The sequence below is a fragment of the Syngnathoides biaculeatus genome, chromosome 2, assembly GCF_019802595.1.
Source record: "Syngnathoides biaculeatus isolate LvHL_M chromosome 2, ASM1980259v1, whole genome shotgun sequence".
NCBI lineage: Eukaryota > Metazoa > Chordata > Actinopteri > Syngnathiformes > Syngnathidae > Syngnathoides > Syngnathoides biaculeatus.
In genome coordinates this window covers 8,292,917-8,318,468 of record NC_084641.1, presented here as the reverse complement: position 1 = coordinate 8,318,468, position 25,552 = coordinate 8,292,917, and the positions used below count along the sequence as shown (strand labels likewise).

Below are 25,552 nucleotides of genomic sequence, written 5' to 3'. Positions count from 1 at the left end.
AGATCGGAAAGCTGTGGATGTAAACGACCGAATCAGTCTTATCTCCCATCCAGACGGCAGGCAGCTTCTTACCATCCAGAAGTGCAGTCAAATAGATGCTGGAGTATACGAGTGTGTAGCTTCCAACCCCATCGCCTCCATCACCACTTCTTGTACACTGACGATAGCTTGTAAGTGGCTTGTTTTACACAGCATTCATCAAACATTGACCTCCCTGCTATTTTTCAAATGACTTTTCACAGTCAGCATCACTCCGACATTGCATTTAAATTATGGTGGACTTAAAACTGGGAGAGGGAATGGAATGAATACAAATAAAGTACTAATGGCCCGAGCTATCCGCGGAGGAGATGGACTGAGCCAGGCTGCGATTCAGGCAGTGGTTTTCAAATGTTTTTTGGGCGCACCCCCCCACCCCCACCCCCACCCCCCTTTTTTTGGGAGATTGACTTTCTCCATGCGCCCACAACGCTTGAAATTAACTCTGTCTTGAAATTATATGTCCCATATGATGCAATATCTGTTCTTGAATTAATTTGTGTTGAGGGTGTTGGAATTTTTTGTTCTTTATTGAACCACTAATACAGATGGCCGACTCATGAGTGTGTCAGTAAGCCAGTGCTTGTCTGACATAATGGCGTTATCTGTCTTATTCACACTATAAGAAAACTCAGGAAAACAAACATTGTTGTTTTTCATAACAAGAATATATTCAGTCAGTAGTAACCATCACCTCATTTGGTACTTTTCCCCTATTCCACAACTACTAAAGATGTTCCCAAGCGGCCTGGAACACCTGAAGTCCCTCAGACGTACGACAACACAGCCCTGGTGCTGTGGAAGCCGTCCGATACCAAGCCTCCGTGCAGCTACACTCTGGAAAGAAAGACTGAAGGTGAAAAATAACATCTTAAATTTGAAATTTTACCAATAAGGAGACGTGAAACTGTGGACTTCATATTTGTCTTTGGAGATAATACATAATTTTCCTGTGCAACACAATGAAAAAAAAATAGATATACTTTTATTTTGTCTAGCATTAATATACTTTATGTTGTAAAGTTTTTCAGAAAAGACATGAATTACATCTCGTTTCTATAGGAGATTCAACGTGGAAAACTATTGCTACCGGCGTGGTTGACTGTTACTACAATGTGACAGACTTACCACAAGGTGTCTGGTTCCAATTTCGCGTGTGCTGCGTGAACAAGGCAGGACAAGGGCCACATAGCAATTGTTCAGCTCCAGTCAGTTTGGACTCAGCAGGTATTTTTCAAATTTTAGGCTAACGATGCCGAAGCAGCAAAATATGTGTGTAAATACAAGTACTGCTGTGTGTTCAGCTATCGAGGGTTCACCCATGGCACCTGATGTTAAGACTGTCATACCTGAGCATCTGGTGGACTCCTCATGTCCTCCACCATTCACATCCATGTTTACCATTACCACTGCCACCATGACAGGTCCTGAATTCGCAACTTCATCTGTGGCATCCCAGCCTCCAGGAGTACTGCCATCATCCGACAGGGCTTCTAAATTGATAGCGACCTTGTCATCTCCATCTTCCATCACAAACACGCAGGATGTTCCAAAAATAAGCGCTAGACTTCCATCTGCACCATTTGTAGCACCAAAGCTCCAGAGTCCAGTAAATATTGTGTCTCCTATGACACAGAGCAAAACCACTCTTGGAACTCCTCCTTCAACTCCCACCAAACCTGCCTCAGGACCCATTTACATCCCAACCACAATAGCCTCTATGGTCCCATCTCCAATCTCATTCTCCTCTAAAGTGCTTCAGACATCCAGTCTTAGCCCCATTGGTGAAGGGACCTGTACACCCACAAGAGGAACACCAGCTGGTGGTGCTATGCCCTCCTCGTCTTTGCGCCAAGGGATTCCACAGAAACCTTACACCTTCCTGGAAGAGAAATCCAGGTGAGGGAAAACTACTTGGATTTACAATATTTACCATTAAACTTTAAATCCTACATATAGAATCCAACTATTTTTTGACAGAGGTCGCTTTGGAGTCATTCGCGAGTGCCGTGAGAATGCCACAGGGAAAATGTACATGGCGAAAATCATTCCCTACAGCCAGGAGAACAAAAAGGAAGTGTTAAAAGAGTATGAGATTCTGAAATCTCTCCACAATGAAAAAATTATGGCTCTTCATGAGGCCTATGTCACACCACGCTATGTCGTGCTGGTGGCAGAGTACTGCACTGGCAAAGAGCTACTACGCAGCCTCATTGAAAGGTAAACAGGTTGCAAACGCTCAGTCAATTTAGTGTACACGAGTACACACTCATGTTGTTTTTTTTCCCAATAGGTTCCGCTACTCTGAGGATGACGTGGTCCATTACTTGGTCCAAATCCTTCAAGGAGTTGAGTACCTGCACAACCGTCGGGTCCTTCACCTGGACCTTAAACCCGATAATATTATGGTGACAAACCTCAACACCATCAAGATTGTGGATTTTGGCAGTGCGCGGAGCTTCAACCCACTCAGTCTCAAGCAACAGGACTTGAGTGCTATAACACTGGAATACATGGGTGAGGACAATCATTTATCTATAAAAGATGTCGTTGTTTTCATCACAGCTCCCTTTAAAGTAATTGTGACCCTTAGGGGACTAGTTATGACCACATAAATGTAAAACGATATGCCGAAAATTACAAGCTTGTTTTTAAGGTCATAACTCAGTTGAAGTAGCCAGAGAGACTGTTTGATCGTCACTAAATGTTGTAACCTTTGCTAGAGTTCCATTCACTACACATTTCACGGTTGTCCCCATCAGGCAAAGGCAGCATACTTGACAAAAGTCAAGGAAAAAAATTTCCACACAAAATCGTCTAGAGGCCCAGCTCTTGTGCAATGGCCTCTTACAGTTTGACACGTATGAACTACACAATTTCACCCATCTGAAAAATTTGTTTGAAGCTCCTGAGGTTGTGAAAGGCGAAGTAGTAGGGCCACCTGCAGATATTTGGACTGTTGGCGTTGTAACTTACATCATGTGAGTTTAATTTCTGAATTTCATGACTCACTCTGACCCATTTTTGGCTCTTACACAATAAACGCCAAATTGTTTCTATATTGTATGGGAAGGCTCAGCGGCCAGCTGCCATTTGAAGAAAAAGACCCTCAGCGTGTGAAAACCAGAATTCTGATGGCGAAGTTTGACCCAACGAGATTGTACCCCAACGTGTCCCAAACTGCCACAGCCTTTGTTAAGAAGATGCTGAGCAGCTTTGCTTGGTGAGAAATCTTTACACTTGAAAGCTCTGTATAAAAAGGAGCTTAAATATGCCATCACGAAAAAAGGGTACAGAAATCTACTCAGACAGAAACGCACACCAAGATTCTAGGACTTTTTTATTTGGAAAATGAGTCACTAAAACTCATTAAATTAAGTACATCTTGACAAGATTGCCAAATATGTTGTTATTCAAACATATGTTATCCAACAATAGTATCACTCACTTTATCTGGGGGCACTACCATACTTACCCCTAATGCTAAATTGTAACGTACTAGAACAGATATTGTAAGCCAGTGATCCACTTACAACATCAGTAACCTTACAGATAGGAAGTCTTCCCCGAATTGAGAGAACAGTTACAGCGGCAAAGGGATTAAATTTTCTAGCTTCAATGTATTAATTCTTTCCCCTCAGAAATGTTTCTGCAAGCATAGAAATAAGTAGCTCTTCCAGCAAGATATCAAATTATTATTATTATTATTATACATAAATGTGTGTGTGTGTGTCCAGGGCTAGGCCAAGCACACGTGACTGCTTCACACATGCCTGGCTGCAGGACACTTACATGATGAAGCTGAGGAGACAGACCCTCACTTTCACCACGGGCAGACTCAAAGAGTTCCTGGTGGCGCAGCAGTGCCATCGTGCTGAGAACACAACCAAGCACACAGTCCTGTTGCGCAACTACCAGAAAACAGCCCCATCATCTGGGCCCGAGCCGCAACTCTCCAACTTACCGTGAAATTCATGGAGATGATGTGATTCCTGTTGGTTGCATTTGGAATTGTCGCATGATGCATCACTCACTGCTCTTTTCTCGAGTGAAAAGACTCCAAAATCGACATTCAAGAGTTTCAACTTGGAATAAGACTTCATCACACCTAAATAATACTGGGTTGACTGCACATTTGAGTTATTCCCTCCCATTCCCAGTTAAGCAAATTCTAAAACTGCTCCCATTCAGCACAAAACATCAACCAACTTTTATTTCATGCATCACCTAGGGGAATGTAAACCATACTTTGAGCTGCTAACTTATGTTTGCATTTACTTATACTACTTACTTACAGTAAAGAAAATAAGTATTGGAACACCCTACTATATTGGAAGTTCTCCCACTTAGAAATCATGGAGGGGTCTTAAATTTTCATCATAGGTGCATGTCCACTGTGAGAAAGATAATCTGAAAAGAAAAATCCAGAATTTACAATGTATGATTTTTTTTTTTAACGATTTATTTGTGTGATACAGCTGCAAATAAGTTTTTGAACACCTGAGAAAAACATGTTAATATCTGGTACAGTAATTTGTTTGCAATTTCAGAGCTCACACATTTCCTGTAGTTGTTCACCAGGTTTGCACAAACTGCAGGAGGGATTTTGGCCCACTCCTCCACACACATCTTCTCGAGATCAGACAGGTTTCTGGTTTGTTGCTGAGAAACACGGAGTTTCAGCTCCCTCCAAAGATTTTCTCCTGGGTTTTCAATCTGGAGACTGGCTTGGTCATGCCAGAACCTTGAAATGCTTCTTACGGAGCCACGCCTTGGTTTTCCTGGCTGTGTGCTTTGGGTCATTGTCATGTTGAAAGTAGGGATGGTGTTCTTGGGATGAAACTCAACATTCGTCCTCCTCCAAACACGGTTACTGGAATTATGACCAAAAAGTTCAATTTTGGTCTCATCTGACCACCAAACTTTCTCCCATGACTCCTCTGTATCATCCAAATGGTCACTGGCAAACTTACGACAGGCCTTGTCATGTGCCGGTTTAAGCAGGGGAACCTTCCATGCCATACAAGATTTCAAACCATGGCGTCATAATGTATTACCAACAGTCACCTTGGAAACAGTGGTCCCAGCTCTTTTCAGGTAATTGACCAAGTCCTGTCTTGTAGACCTGGGCTGATTCCTCACCTTTCTAAGGATCATTGAGACCCCACGAGGTGATATCTTGCATGGGGCTCCACCCCGATTGAAACATGTTTAGCTGCTTCCATTTTCTAATGATTGCTCCAACAGTGGACCCTTTTTGGACCCTTTTTCACCAAGCTGTATGTCAATTTCTCCGTAGCCCTTTCCAGCCGTGTGGAGTTGTACAATTTTTGTCTCTGGTGTCTTTGGACAGCCCTTTGGTCTTGGCCATGTTACAAGTTTGAGTCTTACTGATTGTATGGGATGGACAGGTGTCTTTATGCAGCTAACGACCTCACACAGGTCCATCTGATTCAGGATAATACATGGAGTGGAGGTGGACTTTTAAAGGCGAACTAACAGCTCTTTGAGTGTCAGAATTCTACCTGATGGACAGGTGTTTCAGTATTTATTTGCTTATTTGCAGCTGTATCACACAAATAAATTGTTAAAAAAATCATACATTGTGATTTCTGGATTTTTCTTTTCAGATTATCACTCTCACAGTGGACATGCACCAACGATGAAAATTTCAGACCCCTCCATGATTTCTAAGTGGGAGAATTTGCAATATAGCAGGGTGTTCAAATACTCATTTTCTTCATTGTACATTTTAGATCTCAAAACCAAATAACTTTTCCTTAAAACTGTTTACTTTTTCATGTTAATTTATTTGCATGCGTGTGAGAATGTAAGCATCTCTGAATCACTTTTTGACTCACTAAGGCTAAAAAAATGGTATGTATTTGTGGTTGCTGGAAAAGGATCACACATTAAAAATTTAGGATGCAATTTATGCATCTGTGGTTGAAGATGTATTCCAGGTAGGATGTACACTGGTTAATTGCTGTGGTTCGTCAGTATTACACTGAGCTTGGTGAAATTTGCCCAGTCAGTGCCTAGATTGGAGTAAAATCCTCAATAAATTTATATTAATTTGTCTGATGATGGTTCTAATTCCTGTGATGACTTAGTTGAACAAACCATTAACACCGCTGTTGCAGTTTAACAGGACAGACTCTGACAGAAACAATAGCATTTAATAGTCGTGTTACGCTCGCGTCACTACTTTTTCTATGAATTTGGATGGTTGCATATTTGTAAATGTGCCAATTTGCTGTGTTTATATGTGGGATTTTTTTTTCAGATACAGTATGTAATAAAGTAAACTGTCTATTTTTTGTGAGTTCTCCACAAATTTGAATATTGTCCTTTTTTCTCCAGATTTTAAATACTGTACATTTCAGGTTTTGCATCAGTGTGGGTGCTGGACCTTTTAATGAGTACAATCATTCTGAATTTACCACTTGTTTTTTTTTTTTTTTTTTTTCAAGACCAAATGTAAATAGTAAAAGAAAACAGAACAGAAAATAGAAGCACAGCGAAAGTCTTTAAAATGGAAGTTGTTGTGACGGTGGTATTTTGGTTCTTACACTATTTTATATATAAATATCCCTAAAATGTTAGGTTACAGCAAAATAACGTGAAAATATCACTTGCTGGTGTTAGGTTCCACAAATAAAGGAACATATGATTTGTATTCAATTACAAGTTTAGTGTGATGTAATTAAGTAAAGCCGACCATCGGTTTTCTATACTGCTTATTCTCATTACTACCATAGGTAATCTGGAGACTATCACAGCTCTGTTTGGGCCAGACAGGTGGAAGGCATCCTGGACTGGTCACCAGCCAATCTGTGGCCGCATATACAGTAGTAACATCCGTTCACACTCACATTTATACCTGAGGACTATCATAAGTCAAAAATGAAGGTTACATGCATTGAATGTGGAGGAAGATGGAGTCCGGAGAAAACCCACGCAAGCAAAATGTTAAAAAGTGTAATGTATCAGTCGGTATTCAAGTATAGAAAAGCTATTTCCACATCCAGCTAACATGATCTGAGGAGTGCTCCAAATTTGCGAGCTATTGGCAGGAAACGGCACGTGCTATTGTATATGCCGAGCTAGAGCGTCAAAAACATTCTCAGTGGGTGACATGTTCAGTCTTGGCCATGCAAGAACTGAGATGATTTAAACTTCCAGGAATTGTGTACACAGAACCTTGCAGGATAGGGGCCTCAATTATTGTGCTGCAGGAGATGAGATGGCCATGGATGAACGCCACAACGATGGGTCTCAGGATCTCATCACGGTATCTCTGAGAATTCAAAATGTCATCAATAGATTGCACCTTTTTGTGGTGGTGTTACAAATGTTCTCCTGTTGTGAGGACAGGTCAATGTACAAACCCAATTCCAATAAAGTTGGGACGTTGTGTTAAACAAACAAAAACAGAATACAGTGAATTGCAAATCATAATCCGCCTATATTTAACCGAATACACTACAAAGACAATTTATGTTGAAACTGATAAACTTGCTTTTAGCAAGTAATCATTAACTTGGAATTTTATTGATGCAACACATTTAAAACAAAAAGCTGTCACAGGGTTATATGCAAATAAAAAAAAGAAAAGAAAATAATAGTGACATCTTCGGTTGTGTATCTTTTGAGAGACACAACTTCATTATTACTATTTAAAGTACAGTATTGAAGTTTCAACGACACATTTTGACCATTGACCACATTGCCACAAAAAAAGTTGATTGTAAGTGTAAATAGGTTATAAGAGGCATTTTAGAACTTGCTCAATGAGGAGCTATTTTGAAGTTTAAAAAAAATCATAGGCCAAAAGTGATTACTTTTCCTACAGCTAGTTACACTTTTCCTCAGGACAAACAGCACTTACACATTAAGTGCGTGTTTCTGTATTTTGTGCATGGATTATTTGAAATGTGATGGGTGGACTCTGGAAGAGCAGAACAAAGGAATAACACACCTCAGCCACTTATAGATAAGTAGACGCACAAAAAAAAAAGGTGTTTTCCGTTCAACTTTTTATACCACACGTTGCACTTTACCGACAGTCCCTTGTCTGGATCTAGCCAGTTTCAAGGGGACCCGAACTGGGGCGTTTCTCAACTGCAACTCCCACGGAAAAAAAAAACAAAGGGGGCCACGGACAATCTGTCTTTCCACCCGGCCTGCAAACTTTGCCCACCGCCAAATTCATCACCGGGAACTCGTTCCACGAACACAGATCGCGGTTGAGATTCTTCTACCGTTGTCGTCGAGGACTTTCGATTAACTTGTTGCCCGGAAGCACCCGACGTCTTGTCAACATTAGCTTCGTTGTGGCGCTCTTGTTTTCCGGACAAAGTCTCGGGGATCGGCACTCGCTTACTCGTCGGAATAGGTTTGTTTTGTGCGAAAATGGCAAGGGAAAAGTTTTGAGTGAGTTTGCGCCGAGTAACTTTTAAGGGATCGTCGTCAAAGTTGCTAAAAGCCAGAAGAGGCCGCGGCTCGCTCCGACATTCCCTCACTTTTACTGCGCCACTTTAAGTGGAATGGGACGCCTTGAAACCTCCGTGTTTGGATCTTGAAGCTGCGACGGGCGCCCGAGCACCATATTGAATCAAAGTTGCCAAACTTTGTGACAAATGTGCCGCAAGTTGGGGCTTTCCAAGCAGCGACACCAGCGGCCGGCCTGTACGCCTGGGATGGAGGCGCTGTAGGCGGCGAGTGGCGAACCTCCGCTCGGCTTCAGCCTTCGTGAATGCGGCGCACAATTCCTCAAGTTTGACGCGTGAGCACAGTCGGACGTCATGGACAGCCCGTCCTCGGTCATCACGCAGGTCAGTCGGGATGAAGACGGAAATAAAGCCGCGGACAGAGGGGACGTGGGTGAGTGCTTTGAATTCTTCCGAAAATGTAACTTTTGGAAAGTTTTGCTTGGCTTTGCCCTAACCAAATCAAATGCGCTAACGACTGCAAGGGAGTGATGTAACTGTGGGTTGCCGACCACAGAGGAGGGGAACCAAGTTGCAAAAGTGGCAGTGTCACTTTTATGCATCTTGTTGCTCGTAGCTTCGGTCCTCAGTTTGTGGGGCGGAAGTGACGACAGAGCCGCCGCGTTACGAGTCTCACAAGTCCTGAGTAAACAAAAATAGGAAAAAACAAAAAAGCACAGAGATCCTTTGTCTCTCCATACTTATCGAAATGTTATTGAGCATGTAACCCACACCTCACAGGTCCGCATCACTTTATTGAATCTATTTATTACTACAATCTACTAATATTTCTACTACAATCCTTCAATGGGATTTTGTGTGTGTGTGTGTGGTGTGTGTGTGTGTGGTGTGTGTGTGTGTGTGGTGTGTGTGTGTGTGTTGTGTGTGTGTGTGTGTGTGTGTGTTGAACAATCCAATTGAAGTACATAATGTTTAGGGGTGGGTGGGGTTGCGGGGTAGAGAGAGACTGATGTTTTTGTTCAGGACAGGTACAATTATTACTTGTCAAGCAGGCCAATCACCAGTGTTTGGGGGCACTCTTAATTTGTTGTTAATTTGTTGAAAGGGACATTACTGCTGTCAAAATTTGGATTAATACTGTGGTGGCATGTGCTGGTTTATTTTTTTAAAGTGACCAAGCTCTTAAACACGAATCATTCCAAATAGTCTTTTGCCACTAAATTGAATGAAAAAGCCATTAACCGTTGCAGTCCCTACCCCCCAAAAGTGTTGCTTGTGTTTTTTTTAAATCAGGAAATACTGCTCTCAAGAATATTGTACTGTAAATAGAATTTGAAACATTTAAAAGTTGGATCCAATTCAGTGAGTGTGCAGCACCTTCTGGTGTGCCCACCTTGGCCACCAGGAGACAGTACTATATACTGTCTTGCAGAGTCACGAATAGTACACTTATTCGGTTGCATTACTACTCAGTAAGTTCCAGCAGAATTAGTTATTTTTCGGAGAGGATGATTACACTAATGTTAGCATGCCAATGACATATTTTATTCATATTAGGATTTACTGTAGCTGGCGGAACATCCATCCATCCATCAGTTTTCCTTATGCATTATCCTCACGTGGCTTGTGGGCATGCTGGAGCCCATCCCAGCCCGTTCTGGGCGAGAGGCAAGGTACACCCTGAACTGTTCGCCAGCCAATCGGAAGTTACAGACAAATAAACAACCAGTCACAATCACAGTTTCGAGCAATTTAAAACCTTCAATCAACCCACTATGCATGATTGTAGCATGTGGGAGGAAACTGGAGTACCTAAAGAAAACCCACATACTGTAGCCATGGTGAGAATATACAAACTCCACACAGGCGAGTCGGATTTGAACACAGACCCTCAGACATGTGAAGCAGATGTGCCAACGTTTCGGGCACTACTGGGACACAATGTATGATTGTTTGTGTTTATTTTCATTTGACAGTTAACTTAAACTCGGAGTGGCGATAAAAATCTCAAAGGCTCTTTGATGAAATTTTCACTTTTTTTTCTAAACTGCTGCTAATTGTGAAGTGGATTGAATTCACTCCCACAAAACGAGTAGGCCGGGGTCACTCAGAGTTTTTAGCCCCCTGACGTTTGCCTTAAGATTCCAACAAAAATTGCACGTCATACAAAGTTAAATGAAAATGTATAAATAGCTCCCTAAAATTATCTACAATCAAGCTGACTATGAATGGTTGTTTGTCTATATGTGCCCTACAGTTGGTGATCAGTTCTACCCTGTCTCTTGTCCAGGATCACTGGAATAAGCTCCAGCACGCCTGCAATCCTAGTAGGGGAAGCAGTACTGAAAATTCTTCTTCTTTTCCTTTCGGCTTGTCCCGTTAGGGGTCGCCACAGCATGTAATCTTAGATGAACACATATTTGCTTGGCAGAGTTTTACGCCGGATGCCCTTCCTGACGCAACCCCTCTGCATTTAGCCGGGGAGAGAAGCTTACAGCACCTGGTATTCCCAGGCGCTCTCCCATCCAAGTACTAACCAGGGTCAAACCCGTTTAGCTTCCGAGACCTGACGACATCGGGCGTTCTCAGGGTAGCATTGCTGGAAGCCATCAGAAGCAGGACTGAAAATTAAAGGATGGAAATAGTTTTACAACATTTCAAGATAACAGAAATGTTCATCTTTTACTTTATATTTGAGGTAAAAATGAAAAGTGTAGGATTTTCCTAGGGTCTGCACCATCTCATAAGGTTAACTGAAAATGTAAATAATTATCTGAAGTTTCTTCATTTTTAAATTGATCTCTTATTGGCTGTCAAAAAAAAACCAAACAATAAATATCCCATTGCCAACATGCATCAAAATGCCTAATATTGGTGCCGATAATTGTGCCGTCCCTACCTTTACAGTAGCCAGGGGCGGAATTTCATCTCTCCAAAAAATCAGTCACAGACGTTATTGTGTGGGCGTCTCTGGCATGTCCAATAGGCAAGAACTTTGATTTCCGATTAACAAGATTTTTGTGGAGTTGTACATTGACAATGGCATCAAGAAAATGTCGTGTGGTGTCTTATTCTCGGAGACAGGACAAAAGTCATACCATAATGTGGTAAATAAGATACGGCGTTCTGCTCAACTTGAAGTACACCTTGAAGGGTTCCACATGTAGCTGTTTACATCAAAACCAGTGGGTAAAAGCACCAAGCTGCTTCCTGCTCATTCGCTTACCAGCCAGTACTAAATATGGCAAGCTTACTACCCTTGCTCCTGTGCCCGAGCTTTTGGATGGTGCAGACAAAACCAAATGGAGTGTGGTAGAGTCTTAACTGCCTCTTGGTCTAGCCACACGCTTGACAGTAAACAAACACAGCACAGCTCAGCTTCTGGCTAGCAGACATTCTTTAATCCATGTCTGAATAAGAAAAAGAAATAGCACGATACAAATACAACTTCCTGCAGCATTCAAACAGCGTCTCTCTTCGGATGAAGCAAAAGCAAGTAAATTGTTTTAAGGGCATAGTAATTCACACTTTTCAAACTGTTACTGTTGGATGCAGAATCAGAATCATCTTTATTTGACAAGTATGAAAAAAACACACAAGGAATTTGTTTCCGGTAGTTGGAACCACTTCAGTGAAACAATAGCTTGCTGTTTTGACAATAAATACTTTTAAGACAAAAATAAACCTCACTGCGGAGAGTTCCTTAGCCGCTCCCGATTTAATGGTAAGAAGGAAGAAGATGTTGGCGCGTGGGCTGGTTTTAGTTTAGATTGTTCAATAGCACATACCTGAGGGAAGAAACTGGAAGGAACGAACACCAGGATTTGAAGGGTCCAAGAGGATTTTGCTCACTCTTGTCTTAATTCCGGTAGCGTGCAAGTTATCAAGGGTGGGGCCGATGTTACCAATGATTTTTCCAGCCGTCCTGATTTTCTTTTGCAGTTGGAGTTTGCCCCTTTTTTTTTTGTCCTTCTCTGTTTCCAAGCCAGACTGTGATGGAGGTACACAGTACGGATTCGATGACTGCTGTGTAGAACTGTCTCAGCAGCTCTTGTGACAGGCCGTGCTTCCTCAGAAGCTCCAGGAAGTACATCGTCTGTGTGAGCATCTTTGAGGATGGAGTTGATGTTGGTCTCCCACGTAAGGTCCGGCGAGACTGTAATTCTCATGAACTTCAAGTTTTTACCGATTAACACAGGCGAGTTGGACAGCGTGAGGGGGAGCGTTGTGGAAGGATCCTTTATTAAGTCAGGATTATGGCCCCGTTTTAATAAAGATGAGCACTGAATTGCATTTTGTTTTGTGGCTCTAACCAAAAGTACATACCAAATGGTCGTGTTTTGTTTAACATAACACCCTCTAGTGATTAGACATATAACCATAACTACAATGTGACCCTTGCTAAAAACAAGGTTGACATACCTGATATAAGCAAATTGTGTGTTTAGTTATGAAGTGTGCATGCTTGATTCACAATCTACTCTCTGTTCACTGTACACCGCAGTAGATAGCACTGAGTGTCAACACTGGTTACTGAGTAATCAGGTGACCTATCAGTCATTATCCATGCCCCCCCACCATCAAGGCCAAATAACACCTTCACATACCATCCTATCATGTGTGTGTATTGGGTGTCTTTGTCTAAACTTGCAGACTCAAACATTGTTGAGTCCCTGACCTTTTTCACTGCAGTAATTTACATAAAGTAAAATAGCAGAGTAGCAAGTAGCACATACAGATGCAAAGATGATGCAAAGAACTAAATACAAAACTGATTTTTGTGAAACTATGTAGAGAACTTTTGCACAAGTGAAATTGCAGCTGCACCCCCAACCATGAGAATTATAATGGAACTGCCAGTAAGTTCATTATAATCATTGTCATCGTCATCCTTTATGAGCCAGGAAGTAGTCAGCTAACTAACATGAAACAAATTAATACCATATTCTACTTTTTTATCACATAGTTATATTTATTTGTTATATATATTTGTTATGAGTGTGGCCTTTGCCAAGTAATATATTACTTATATGTGAGAATTGTAGAAATGTTCAGACAAGAAATGTTTTAATGACCTAAGACTTGTGTGTGGTAGTGTCCCGAATTAAGTGGCCAGTAATTTTTGTTTTACATGGATTTTATACAACAGCACGGTGGATCAGTTCGAAAGCATTGGCCTCACAGTTCTGCGGTCCTGGGTTCAATCCCGGACCCTGCCTGTGTGGATTTTGCATGTTCTCCCCGTGCCTGCATGGGTTTTTTTTCCGAGCACTCCGGTTTCCTCCCACATCCCAAAAATCATGCAACATTAATTGGACACTAAATTGCCCCTCGGTGTGAATATTAGTGCGACTGTTTGTCTCAATGTGCCCTACGATTGGCCGGCAACCAGTTCAGGGTGTACACTGCCTCCTGCCCGTTGACAGATGGGATAGGCTCCCGCAATCCCCGCGACCCTTGTGAGAATAAGTGGCTAAGAAAATGGACGGATGGATGGATTTTATCCCTGGTTAGTTGCTTACGGAGCATGCTTATCTGACAAATCATTTTGTTGTATGTTTCTCATCCTATCAATGACTTCATCAGAAGTCACACAGGAAACATTAAATATATGTCACCTGAATTTTTAACTTAAACAATTTCTGCATAGTGTTAATAATAATTTTCTGACACGATTTAAGCTTGTTTGGTGTCTTGTCATGACACTAAAGTTCTGACTTCATGACAATACCCATATAAAGTACCTCAATACCGATACTCAAACGATATCATGGCAAAAACCTAAAACAGTAGAGCAGTTGAATAATTGAGGATTAAGAATGGTAATAAAAGTTTTGGATCAGCCATTTCGTGACGTAAACCACCCGTATCGTCAGAGACTTGTCAGACGGAGGCCTTCTGGATAGGGGAATCATAGGGACGTGCTTTATGCAGATTGAAGTTTTCAAGCACGAGCCCATCATAAAGAATAAATTCTGATTCATTGACATACGGACAGTGGTGTGACTAGAAATTGGTCATTTCGCACATGTCATGAGTTTGACATTGGATTTACGCTCATCTTGTACAGCGGTTGATAAAAATATAAAAACTGTCTATTCAATTAATGCTAGCAATCCAGAGATATTTCGCAAGTGTTTCCATGTATAAAGAAGTTCCAGTTTTGCCTACTTTAAGGACGCTACAAGCTCTGCTAGAACAAGCCGCTTCCTGTGTGAACACCCGCCTGCTTCCTCTTCCTGTTTTGTCCGGTAATGCTGAGGCCACCAGAGGGGCAGATAGCATTAGAATGCACAAGCAGAGGTGGTGGGAATGAAAAACTTTGGTTTCTTGGTAATGCGGTCACGTTCAGCTCAACAGAGTGGCCATGTTTGGCGGTGGGGGTGTTTGGGGTCACAATTAGTATGTGAACAATAAGTGAGGAAAATTGATAAAGAAACTCCAAACGCAGAAATTCTGAAGAGTTTTTGTTTATTAACAGCATGTGTGTCAACTCTGCATCATTATCAGGTTGGGTCATTGTCATTTACTGAGCAACTCATCTTCCTGTGCAGGTTCCACGCCCTCACTCTCCACCAAGAAGCCTCGAAGTGGTGGCTTATTTTCAATCTTTTCCTGCTGCCTCTGCCGGGACCAGCCAGAACCCCCGTCAGTCAACAACAACACCCCCCTTTTAGTTGAGGAGAACGGCACCATCTCCAAGGTGAGTCCGAGGTCGTCGTCCTTCGATTTGGTTGTTGTTCTCATGCGTGGTGTTGTGGTCATTTAAGATCCAGGTGAAACCCTTGCTACCACCAGTCAAGTCCAAAGATGCCGGAAAGGTCTGCGTGGTTATTGACCTGGATGAGACACTAGTTCACAGCTCTTTTAAGGTACATTGTTTATCATCAGTTTCAGTAGGAAACTTTGCAAAGGAATTAATGGAAATTTATAGTAATAAACCAGAAATTAACTAAATTCCGATGTAGGAATTTAATTATATATTTGGGGAAAGTATGCCTTAGCATGGCGGCACAGTGATCAGCTGGTAACGCGTTGGCCTCACAGTTCTGAGGTCCCGGGTTCAATTCCGGATCCGCCTGTGTGGAGTTTGCATGTTCTCCCCGTGCCTGCATGTGTTTCCTCCGGGCACTTTGGTTTCCTCCCGCATCCCAAAAAAACATGCAACCTTAATTGGACACTCTAAATTGCCTCCAAGTGTGATTGTGAGTGCGGCTGTTTGTCTGTATGAGCCCTGCGATTGGCTGGCAACCAGTTCAGGGTGTACCCCTGCCCGTTGACAGCTGGGATAGGCTCCACCACTCCCCGCGACCCTTGTGAGGATAAGCGGCAAAGAAAATGGATGGATGGATGTTTTAGTATAATCCTGACCAAAACAACCAGATGTAATGCAAGTAATGTATTTTCACGACTACACGACGCACTTAAAAGTATTACATTTTCTCAAAAATGGACTGGCACCATATAATGTGGAGCACCTAATGTGAGCATCAATGTCCAAAATCTGTTACTAACTTGGAGTATTTCCTGCTGACACGCTTCTTATATAAAGGAAAAGCGGACGTGTGAGAGCAGCATGCGGACGTTACTGGGGGCATGGGAGAGGACGCTAAAAGCACGCACACCACAAGGTATATAATGCCGCTAAACAACATCGTCTTGGCTGAGGACCCTCAAAAATGGCACCAACGAAGATACACACTTACGAAGTACAGCTTAAACTGCAAGCTATCAGTTACGCGGAGAAACATGGGACTCAAGCAGCCGCGAGAGAATTCAAGATCATGGTGGATGAAGCGGGAAAATGGGCTCTGCAAAGTCAAGAAGATGAAACTGAGTTCCCGCTTAAACAAGGCAGGGTTGTCCGAGTTAGTAGAGCAACTTGAGCAATGGATTCATGATCAAAGACCAAACAACCACCATGAAAAAACAAGTACAGCAAAATTAACTCTTAGCTTGCTGTTATTCCAGGAGGCTTTATGAAGCAACTTCAAACACTGGACATCGGTGTAAACAGTGTACATAAAGTAAAGTTGTGAGCGGCGGGGTAGCGATGGATGAGAAATTGCGAACACGACTTTCTTAAGACTTAAGCGCCGGGCGAGTTACACCACAATTTGTGAATGGATTCGATCAGATTGGTTGCCCATGTGACCACGTGGGTACGTCACAAAAAATGCACTTGGATGACTGGCCTACAAGTCAAGAATGAGCGCAATGAAGAGAGGTTTGTTGGTTCTCCTGCTTTTGCCTCCTTGCCCCACCTATATCATGAACTTTCCGCCAATACTGTGAATCTTGCAATATCGTGAGCTTTCCCATGATATTGCAGTTGGTGATGAAAGCATACCGTGAGATGTAGATATCACTACATCCCTGTTAAGCAGTATCGGAAATGGAGTCGGAATTGGAAAAAAAACGTCTATTCATTTTCCATCCTCACTCCCATGTTGTCATCCATGCAACATCTTTTTCAGGGATGTCCATGCATATTTCAGCAAGACCACGCCAAGCCACATCCTGCATTTGTTACAACAATATGGCTTCGTAGAAAAAGAGTTTGAGTACTCAACTGTCCTGCCACTTTGAAAGCGCAAAACGTAGACCCTGGACTGTTGAGCAATTAAAGTTGTACATCAAGGAAGACTGGGAATGAATTCCACATGCAAAGCTTCAACAAATGTCTTCAATTCCTAAATACTTATTGGAAGAGATGGTGTAACACAGTAGTAAGCAAGCCCCTGTTCCAGCTTTTTTGGAACACAGCATTCATCAAATTCATCCATCCATCCATCCCTCCAACCATTTTCTGAGCCGGATATCCTCATGAGGGTCGCGCAAGTGCTTAGAATCACACCCAAGGGGCAGTTTAGTTTCGAAAGAATGCATGTTTTTGGGATGTGGGAAGAAACCAGAGTTCCTGGAGAAAACCCACACGCAGGCATAGGGAGAACATCCAAACTCCACACAGGTGGGCTGGTCCTCAGAACTGTGAGGCCATGGCTCTACAGTTGTCCCACCTTTATCAAATTCAAAAGGAGTTAAAAGTTGCAAAGAAATGAGTTTATCAGTTTGAACATAAAACTATTTTTGTCCTTGTAGCATATTGGATCAAAAAATGTTTATTATACAGAAGAAAATAAGGTAGATGTTTCCACCTTCTGTCATCGTCCTCTAATACTTTTTACTTTCTTTACACAGCCTGTGAACAATGCAGATTTCATTATTCCTGTGGAAATAGATGGAACCGTACATCAGGTAGCACCACACCCCTGCTCCTCCACTGTCATTATTTAAATTTATGAGTGCACAAGGTGCTGCCGGCTGGGATGTGGAAAAAGCCCCTAGAAGACCGAAGACATGGCCCGGGCCAGATTCAAGTAATCCAGGATAGGTTTGTTCAGAGAAGCACAGCCTATTCCGGATGACTTGGTTCAGGAACGTGGCCCTCAAACACTATTGTTGCAAAGAGGGGGGGAAACATGGAGGAATGAGTCACGGTTTTTGCATATGTCTGTGAATTACACATTTATATTTAGCTCCATGTCAATGTTCAGCTCACTAGAATGGTAGTGCCAAACTTTTTCTTTCACTGGAACCATACAGAAAAATGGAAGAATTCAAGGGGCACCTTTGACATTCATTATCATTGATTTGTTTAGCATGCTAAAACTAGTATTTGTAAAGATCGGCAGAGTAGTTAGTGTTTGATATACTATTTCTCATCTTTAATAAAGTCTCGTCTAAACCACAACCCCTATAAATGGACCCCCAAATTAAGGAAAACCCTTTTACCTATTTATAATGCACACCAAGGATGTGCTGCCCTCCATATGCTTAAAAAATCAAATATTATCTGTACGTTATGTTTTTCAAAATATTCTGCTGTGCGTGCGAGTGCTGGTGTAAGTCTTCTCTTTGTCTCCCCCCATTATTAATTTTTTTATTTCTTTGTCGGGACTGTCCACACACTGTAAAAAGCTTACTGTTGCTTAATGTCACAAAAATGTCATCACCAAAATTTTGTTGGGCATCTGTAATTATCCCCTATTCCTGATCTGAAAATATTTGGATAAAGTCACATGAGAATTAAAATAAGAGCACTATGAAATAACCTATATGCCTGTCATAGGTCACCCATTTTGCAGCTATAACTGAAATGTCTTTATTCATCAAGACTTAAGAATGGGCTGTGCACTTACTACTACATTTAGTGGTGTTTGGTTGGTGGAAAATGAAGGGAGAAATCCAATTTTTTTTCTTCTCGTGACCTGCCACCCAGTGTAGAAAGTAAGTAAAGTGGAATAATGGAGGACATATCTCGTCTTAATGTTTATATATGCCACAGGCTAATTAAAAATTGGATGGGAGGCATCAAATTGCCCCTTGGACGTACTTTAGAGACTCCTGGTGTCACTTTTCAAAAGTATGGATTTGTACTGTAGGAAAAAAAAAGACTAAAATGAAATGTGTCTGTCTGACAATGATGACAGGCTGTTTAGAAGCATAAATGTTTTACATTTTAAGGTTGCAACAAGATTTTTTAAAAGTGCATCCTGGTTTAACAGTCGCTATGGTTTCTAGGTGTATGTCCTGAAGCGTCCTCATGTAGATGAGTTCCTCAAGAGGATGGGAGAAATGTTCGAATGTGTCCTGTTCACTGCCAGTTTAGCCAAGGTGAGATGTCTGTCTGTGTCTCTTTTGTTTTATTGTGTTGAAGCTCATTCCTGCTTTTATCTCGGGTTGACTTAACTATTGTAATAGTTTTCTGACTGGACTCCCCCGAGGAGCATTAAACACTTGTAGGTCATTCAGAATGCTGCATCTCGGATTCTGACCAGAACAAAAAAAAAAAGATCAGAACGTATTACTCGAATTCTAACGTCCTTACACTGGCCCCGAGTAAGCGTTAGAATAGTCTTTAAACCAGGGGTGGCCAGACTTTTTTTTACCCCAAGATCTACATATCAAGCAGCCAGCCTCTCACGATCGACGGGGGGTGTCTGTTTTTTATTCAGTTTTTTTAGAATGACCAATAATGAAATAGAATGACCAAGTCACAAAGATCTACCCACTACAAAAATGCAAAACATATTTTAAAGTATATTGAGGACTCTTTATGTGTAGATGTATGTTTGTGTGCCTTGCATAACCGCATGAGCCAATATTGCACAACATAACATAACTATGAACATTTTTTGTAACTATCTAAGTTCACGGTGATGACTAATCACCACACAGATGAAAATGCACATTTGGGCTGTGTCACTCACGTCAGTGGATTTGTCCAACTGCAGTGAGAAACACTCACAAGCTCCGATGTCCTTCCACACATCTGCCATGGCTTCACAGCGCCGTGTAACTGTACTCCTTGACAGCGGTAGAGCTTTTTTTGTAGATAATATTTCCGTCTTATTTTTTAAAGGTCAGAGCAATGAGTCTGCCTCTTTTACTGTCTCTCCGTCTTGGAAGGACTTCTCGTTATTAACAATGATGTGACGAATCCGGAACGATGCTTCAGTGACAGCTTTCACTGCTGTGCGGCCACTTGGGATTTTAGTTCGTTCACTTTTCTCATTCTCAGCTCGCTTTTTGGCGGAATGTTGGTGTTGTATTTGCCACTCCACATTTCACAACACTGGAAGATGAGGCAAACGCACTTCGAAAATGACATTGTGGAAAAAAAAAAGTCCACTTGCCATTCCGTATGAAAGTGATACGTTTTTGTCTTCTTTACTCTAGCATCTATACTCATGTTTGATAAGATTTCTTTGGTTTAAGAAAAAAGTGAGGGCTTAAAATAGTGGGGGAACTCGCTGACTGGTGTGTTTTGCTGTACTCAGTTCATTGTTTGCACATGCGCACGCAGTAAGCTAAAGGTCAGAAAAACACTGCTGGCATTTTTTTTTTTTTTTTTTCGGCAAGACTGCCTCACGATCGACGCATTGAGCACCCCTGCTTTAAACTTCTGCTACAGGTCTATAAATAACTAAATGATTTTGGAACACAGGATAGGTGACTTCCTGTGAGATCTACAAAAAAAGAATCCAAGGCAAACACTGAAGCAGCTTTTAGCTGCTGTGGTGCACAAAAATGGGGAACATTGTCACCAGAAGTGAAGTCAACCCCAAGTATCAACATTTTTAAGTCACTGTTAAAGCCCAAGTGTCATCCCTATAAATAGATATTAGAATGAAAAATACATATAACATTATTAACTTCAATGTCCATACGAAAAAATAAATGTGAGCGGAGAGCGCATCATCCATGCGCAAAGTTGCAGAAGTGTCATTCTACGATATTCAAGTGGTCGCCATATTGGCTGCATCCTCTGTCAGTGACGTCACCTGGACATTTGCCAATGAAAACACGTGGTGCACCCTAACTATGGGAGACGAACACGTCCCTTCTGACAAGGAAGCTCTTTTCCAAAAGGACAACACCACACAACTGAGTGAAGTTACCGGGCAATATTACACTATTGTTTCGAGCCCTCAGGGCAATATTACAAACATTATTGTTTTGAGCCATATTCAGATGATATCCGATCACGGCCAAACCACATCCCCGTCCGATCCACTTCCGCGTCGAAGATGAGCAATCGCGGCTCATCACAGCCGGCCGGTGTGGCTTATAACGGAGCCAAGCCGTATTGCTTTAGGGGGGTGTTCATAGACGCCGCAGTACGATGAACAACACAGTCGAGCCGCACGGCTGAGTGACGCATTCTTGGCTGGGTTCCTCAGAGCCACCCCCGTCCGCAAAGCCCGACGCGCAGCCTTCGCAGAAGCTGTGACTGCCGAACGCAGCGCCTCAGCCGGTGTGGCTGATTTTCGGCGCCGTGGTGGCATATACTGGAGCCGAGGCCTGCTGCTTTTAGAGGGTTCACAGCCACCGCAGTACGCGATGAACACTATCGAGCCGGGGCGCATTACTGCGCGCACGAGGATGAGTGAGACATTGTTGGCTGAGTTCTTCAGATTCACCCTGTTCGCGCAGCAGCCCGACACCATCCGACGCGCACATCGACATATTTCATACGTGGTTCTTTTGTTACGTTATGAGAGACCAATTACGTGGTCTGCCCCAAACTATTATTTTTTTTTTTAGTAGCTGAATACACACCTCCCTGTGATTTGGAACCCACAAAGCTCTTGTCCTCTGCACCCGCGCAATCCATTTTTCACAACGAACCGGGTCTCTTGCAAATTTATGAACGCTAAATCCATTCTCCCGAGTGTTCAAGCAATGTCCAGCAATGCAATGAGCCAGCATTTAGACTAACACGAAGGAACAACAAGCTACCTTCCTGGAGGTAAAACTAATGGAAACATACGAGTCTACTTGGGGGTGCCGCTGTCCTTTACGTAACTTCCTGCTTCTTCTCGAAAGCAAATCCCTCGAGAGGATTTTCATGGCGGGATTTACAAGAAGCTGTATACGTCAAAATCACGTTTTGTGGTGAAAAAATGAATGGGCCCATATTGGCTGACATTTTTTCATTAATAACATAATAAAAATCATCCATTTCATGACACTTGACCTTTAAATACCCTTTTTTCTAATGCTTATGCATTTTAGAACATTTCCAGTTTTATTTTATTTTTTTTCATTTCAATGCTTTAAGTCATGGATAACAGATTGAGTTACCTTGTGTATTAAATGCTTTACATAAATTAATTTGCTTTGCTTGACTTATTTTGCCCTGTGATTGGCTGGCAACCAGTTCAGGGTGTACACTGCCTCCTCCCCGTTTCCTCTGGGATAGGCTCCAGCACTCCCATGACCCTTGTAAGGATATGCGGCTAAGAAAATGGATGGATCGATGCTTTACTTATCTTTTACAATTCTCTGTATGCAGAGGATCAGGTACCATTGCGAAACTCAGGATCGCTGACTTCCTGTCTGCTATGCTAACGAGTCTCACTAGGACCAATTACATTGTTTAAAGCTGAATTTGCAAAAATGTTTACTTGATGGCTATTGTCTTCACACTAGTCGAAAACATGTATGCAATGTATTTCAAACATGATTGGTTATGTGTTTATCAAACATAGATAAACAAAAACAAAGCCTAAATACGTCTATAGTATCTGTGGTGACGTCTTCTATATTATTTTTTTTAAAAGAGAAAAAAAAAGACATTCTAGATGTTTAATGTTCCCCTTCCCCATTCACCCAAGTGAGGACAAATCAGTCTTACTCAATTTGTTGAATGCGAAAGCAGTTTGTACATACAGTATAAAGGATTTATGCGTAGCCCCTCCGACCACACATGACTTGCACTACCAGCCTCATTTCACTCCGTTCCTTACAACATGTAGCACTGCTTTCCCAGTCCACATAATATAATCTTATGTGACCTTCTGGTCTGTAGTCTTCTTCTGTCCAACGTCATGAAAATAAAATATCCGTCACAATAAGAACAACCACAGGGAGATTACATGTAACTCCTGTTTTTGCCATAATAACTCATGGTATCGAAAGAGATACAGCTTCACCATAAGGTATAAAGCAAGCAGCCAAACATGACGACGTAAAAAAAAAAAAATACAATTCATTGTTAATGTTATCTGTCACCTCTATCCATTACATAGTATGCCGACCCCGTCTCTGACCTCCTGGACAAGTGGGGAGCCTTCCGCTGCCGGCTCTTTCGGGAGTCCTGTGTTTTTCACAGGGGAAATTATGTCAAGGATCTCAGTCGCCTTGGGCGCGACCTTAACAAGGTCATCATAGTGGACAACTCCCCTGCCTCTTATATCTTCCATCCCGACAATGCAGTAAGTCATTTTTGTTGGAAAGTAATTTTCTCATTTATTGTTATTATTATTATTTATTAATTGAACACATGCACACATGACAGGACAATTAGGGTGTAGAACAGTTTGGGACATTATTATACAACAAATAGAGTTGTGCTAAGGAGTGTTGAATTTTTGGGGGCAAGAAAAGGAAACTAAGAATTTATATGGAAAAAAATAGAAAGGGATTTTTGGAGGCCTCAGTGCTGGATAAATTAGATGAAGGGAGCCAGGTGTGGGTTGTATTGTCCCCCCCTAGACACACACACACATTCCTTTGGGTGGTAAATGTTTCTCTGGATATTAATATTCAGTTAGCCAATGTTTAGTGATCATTTCAGCTCTCTTTCCAGTTTAACTATAATGATTTTTTAAATCATGTTTTTAGAGTTGGGGTCAAATGTTTATTTGAAGATGTAGGGAAAAAAAATGTTGATGCTGTCTCATTTATTTTGTATTTAATTTGTTTGGTAACTCACAGGTGCCAGTGGCCTCTTGGTTTGACGACATGTCCGACACTGAGCTGTTGGACCTCATTCCTTTCTTTGAGAGGCTGAGCAAAGTGGATAATGTCTATACTGTCCTTAAGCATCAAGGAGGGGCCACAAGCTAACAGAATTCGAACAGAATGGTGTGCAAATCTGTGTGCTTGCAAGCGCACACATACACACGTACACACACACAAAAACACACTCATCTTAGTGAGACAACAGCTTTCACTGCCCACCCTGTCTTCCCAGGCTTCAGCAAGTGAGGGGAGTCTTTGATAGTATTGGGGCTCCCACCCCCTGGTCAGCCAGAAAACTGCTATACTGTACATTAACGTCCCCTTTCCATGTTTCAGGAAGTGGCGGCTGCAGATCAACAAATGAGCAAATGGTTAAGGAACCTTTACCCTGTCATTGGGAATGAACGCTCTTGACTCCCGAGATTTATTAGTTCACTAATTAGCCGGTGTCCCAAAGGTGCCTTTTTAAACTTTGCATTATTTTAGCCAATCCACATAAGACAAACAAACCTGCCAGAGCCCTTGAAACAACAACAGCTTTGTGGATGTAGCTTTCCATGTCACCAACGTCACATTTCCTGCTTAACACTTATTTTGTGTTTGACAGGCACGCTTTCGTCTTCCGAAAGTAAAACTTGAACTGTTCTGAGCAGCATCAGAAGTGCAGAACGTGACCACGTGGCTTGTTTGAGTTTATCAAAGTACATTGTCATTTTCGTTTTTTTTGCTAAACGGTACACATTGGCTGGAAACATTCTCATGCAGGGGGCAAAACGTGTTGTCCATATTTAAAGCAACAATCCACCCCACAAGACTTCTTGGTCAATTCTGTCATTTGATTGTTTTTTTGACCTTTCAGTGCAGCTACAATTATATACTGTATCTGCCTCATCTGTCAGTGGGAATCCAAGTGCATTGTTTCAGGGTGGTATTGTGAGAAATCATTCATGTTGCTTGACATGTAAGGTGAGTTTCAAGGAGCTGTGTGGCATCCAACAAGCCTCCTGGACTGTTTTTATCCCCCTTGTATGCAAATGATAAAATCATGACGACACAGATGAATGATTGTGGATTGTTTGCAGCAACTCCACAGGGAACGAGCAGGGATGACAATTAAACCCATCATATCTATATTTTTACAGTATTGCTGTATGTTTTTGAAGATCCTTTCAATCAAATTACATTTTCTAAATAATTACTGATTTCTTTCATCCTGGCCCATGAGGTGTCTGTCCTCCGATGCATTTAGTTATCACATTTATGGCTGTTGGCTATTTGACAAACGTTTCAGTGATATTGAACATTGCATCAAACTTGGCTAAGAAACACCAGCAAATTACTAAAATTAAGTTTGCTTTTCTCGGCACATAATATTTTTGGAGGAGGGGGGGATATACCAGGAGACTTATTTATAGGGCTTTGCCGTTTAAAACTCTAGTGTCACTCACTACAGGGCTGCTACTGTACCTCACACGTTCAGTGGATTTGTTCACGTGTTTTGCACAAGAAGAAAGCAAGCAAAAGTCATTCTTAATATATGGAACATCCATGTTACTGTACTCATGATTTAATAGATGTAATCTAATTTTGACCTGTTTTATCATGCTATGTTATACAAAAAACTGTATGTAACAATGCCCTTCTATCATAAACGCTAAATGAACAATGATGTTTGTCATTTTGCGTTTTGTTTTTACATCAGGTGAGGGGCAATGTACTGTATTTGTCTGGTAGGTCAAAAGGAATAA

At 41.8% G+C, this 25,552-nt stretch overlaps 2 protein-coding genes across 2 annotated transcripts in view; both read left to right on the top strand.

The window, feature by feature from the left end:
* The window catches only part of LOC133506379 (striated muscle preferentially expressed protein kinase-like), a 43,067-nt gene extending 38,633 nt beyond the window's left edge, over positions 1–4,434 (top strand). The window contains exons 30-38 of the mRNA XM_061830465.1: positions 3–170; positions 773–895; positions 1,102–1,266; positions 1,344–1,938; positions 2,020–2,259; positions 2,333–2,556; positions 2,945–3,020; positions 3,113–3,262; positions 3,777–4,434. Coding sequence (XP_061686449.1) covers positions 3–170; positions 773–895; positions 1,102–1,266; positions 1,344–1,938; positions 2,020–2,259; positions 2,333–2,556; positions 2,945–3,020; positions 3,113–3,262; positions 3,777–4,008 — 1,973 coding nt within the window. The 3' untranslated portion in view covers positions 4,009–4,434. The remainder of the gene's footprint in view (positions 1–2; positions 171–772; positions 896–1,101; positions 1,267–1,343; positions 1,939–2,019; positions 2,260–2,332; positions 2,557–2,944; positions 3,021–3,112; positions 3,263–3,776) is intronic.
* Positions 4,435–7,625: 3,191 nt separating this feature from the next.
* ctdsp1 (CTD (carboxy-terminal domain, RNA polymerase II, polypeptide A) small phosphatase 1) lies at positions 7,626–25,468 on the top strand. Its single transcript, XM_061830451.1, has 7 exons — positions 7,626–8,925; positions 15,047–15,195; positions 15,263–15,364; positions 17,694–17,750; positions 19,077–19,169; positions 23,090–23,275; positions 23,778–25,468. Exons 1-7 carry the CDS (start codon positions 8,847–8,849, stop codon positions 23,907–23,909), a joined length of 798 nt encoding a protein of 265 aa, XP_061686435.1. The 5' UTR covers positions 7,626–8,846; the 3' UTR covers positions 23,910–25,468.
* Positions 25,469–25,552: the final 84 nt, after the last annotated feature.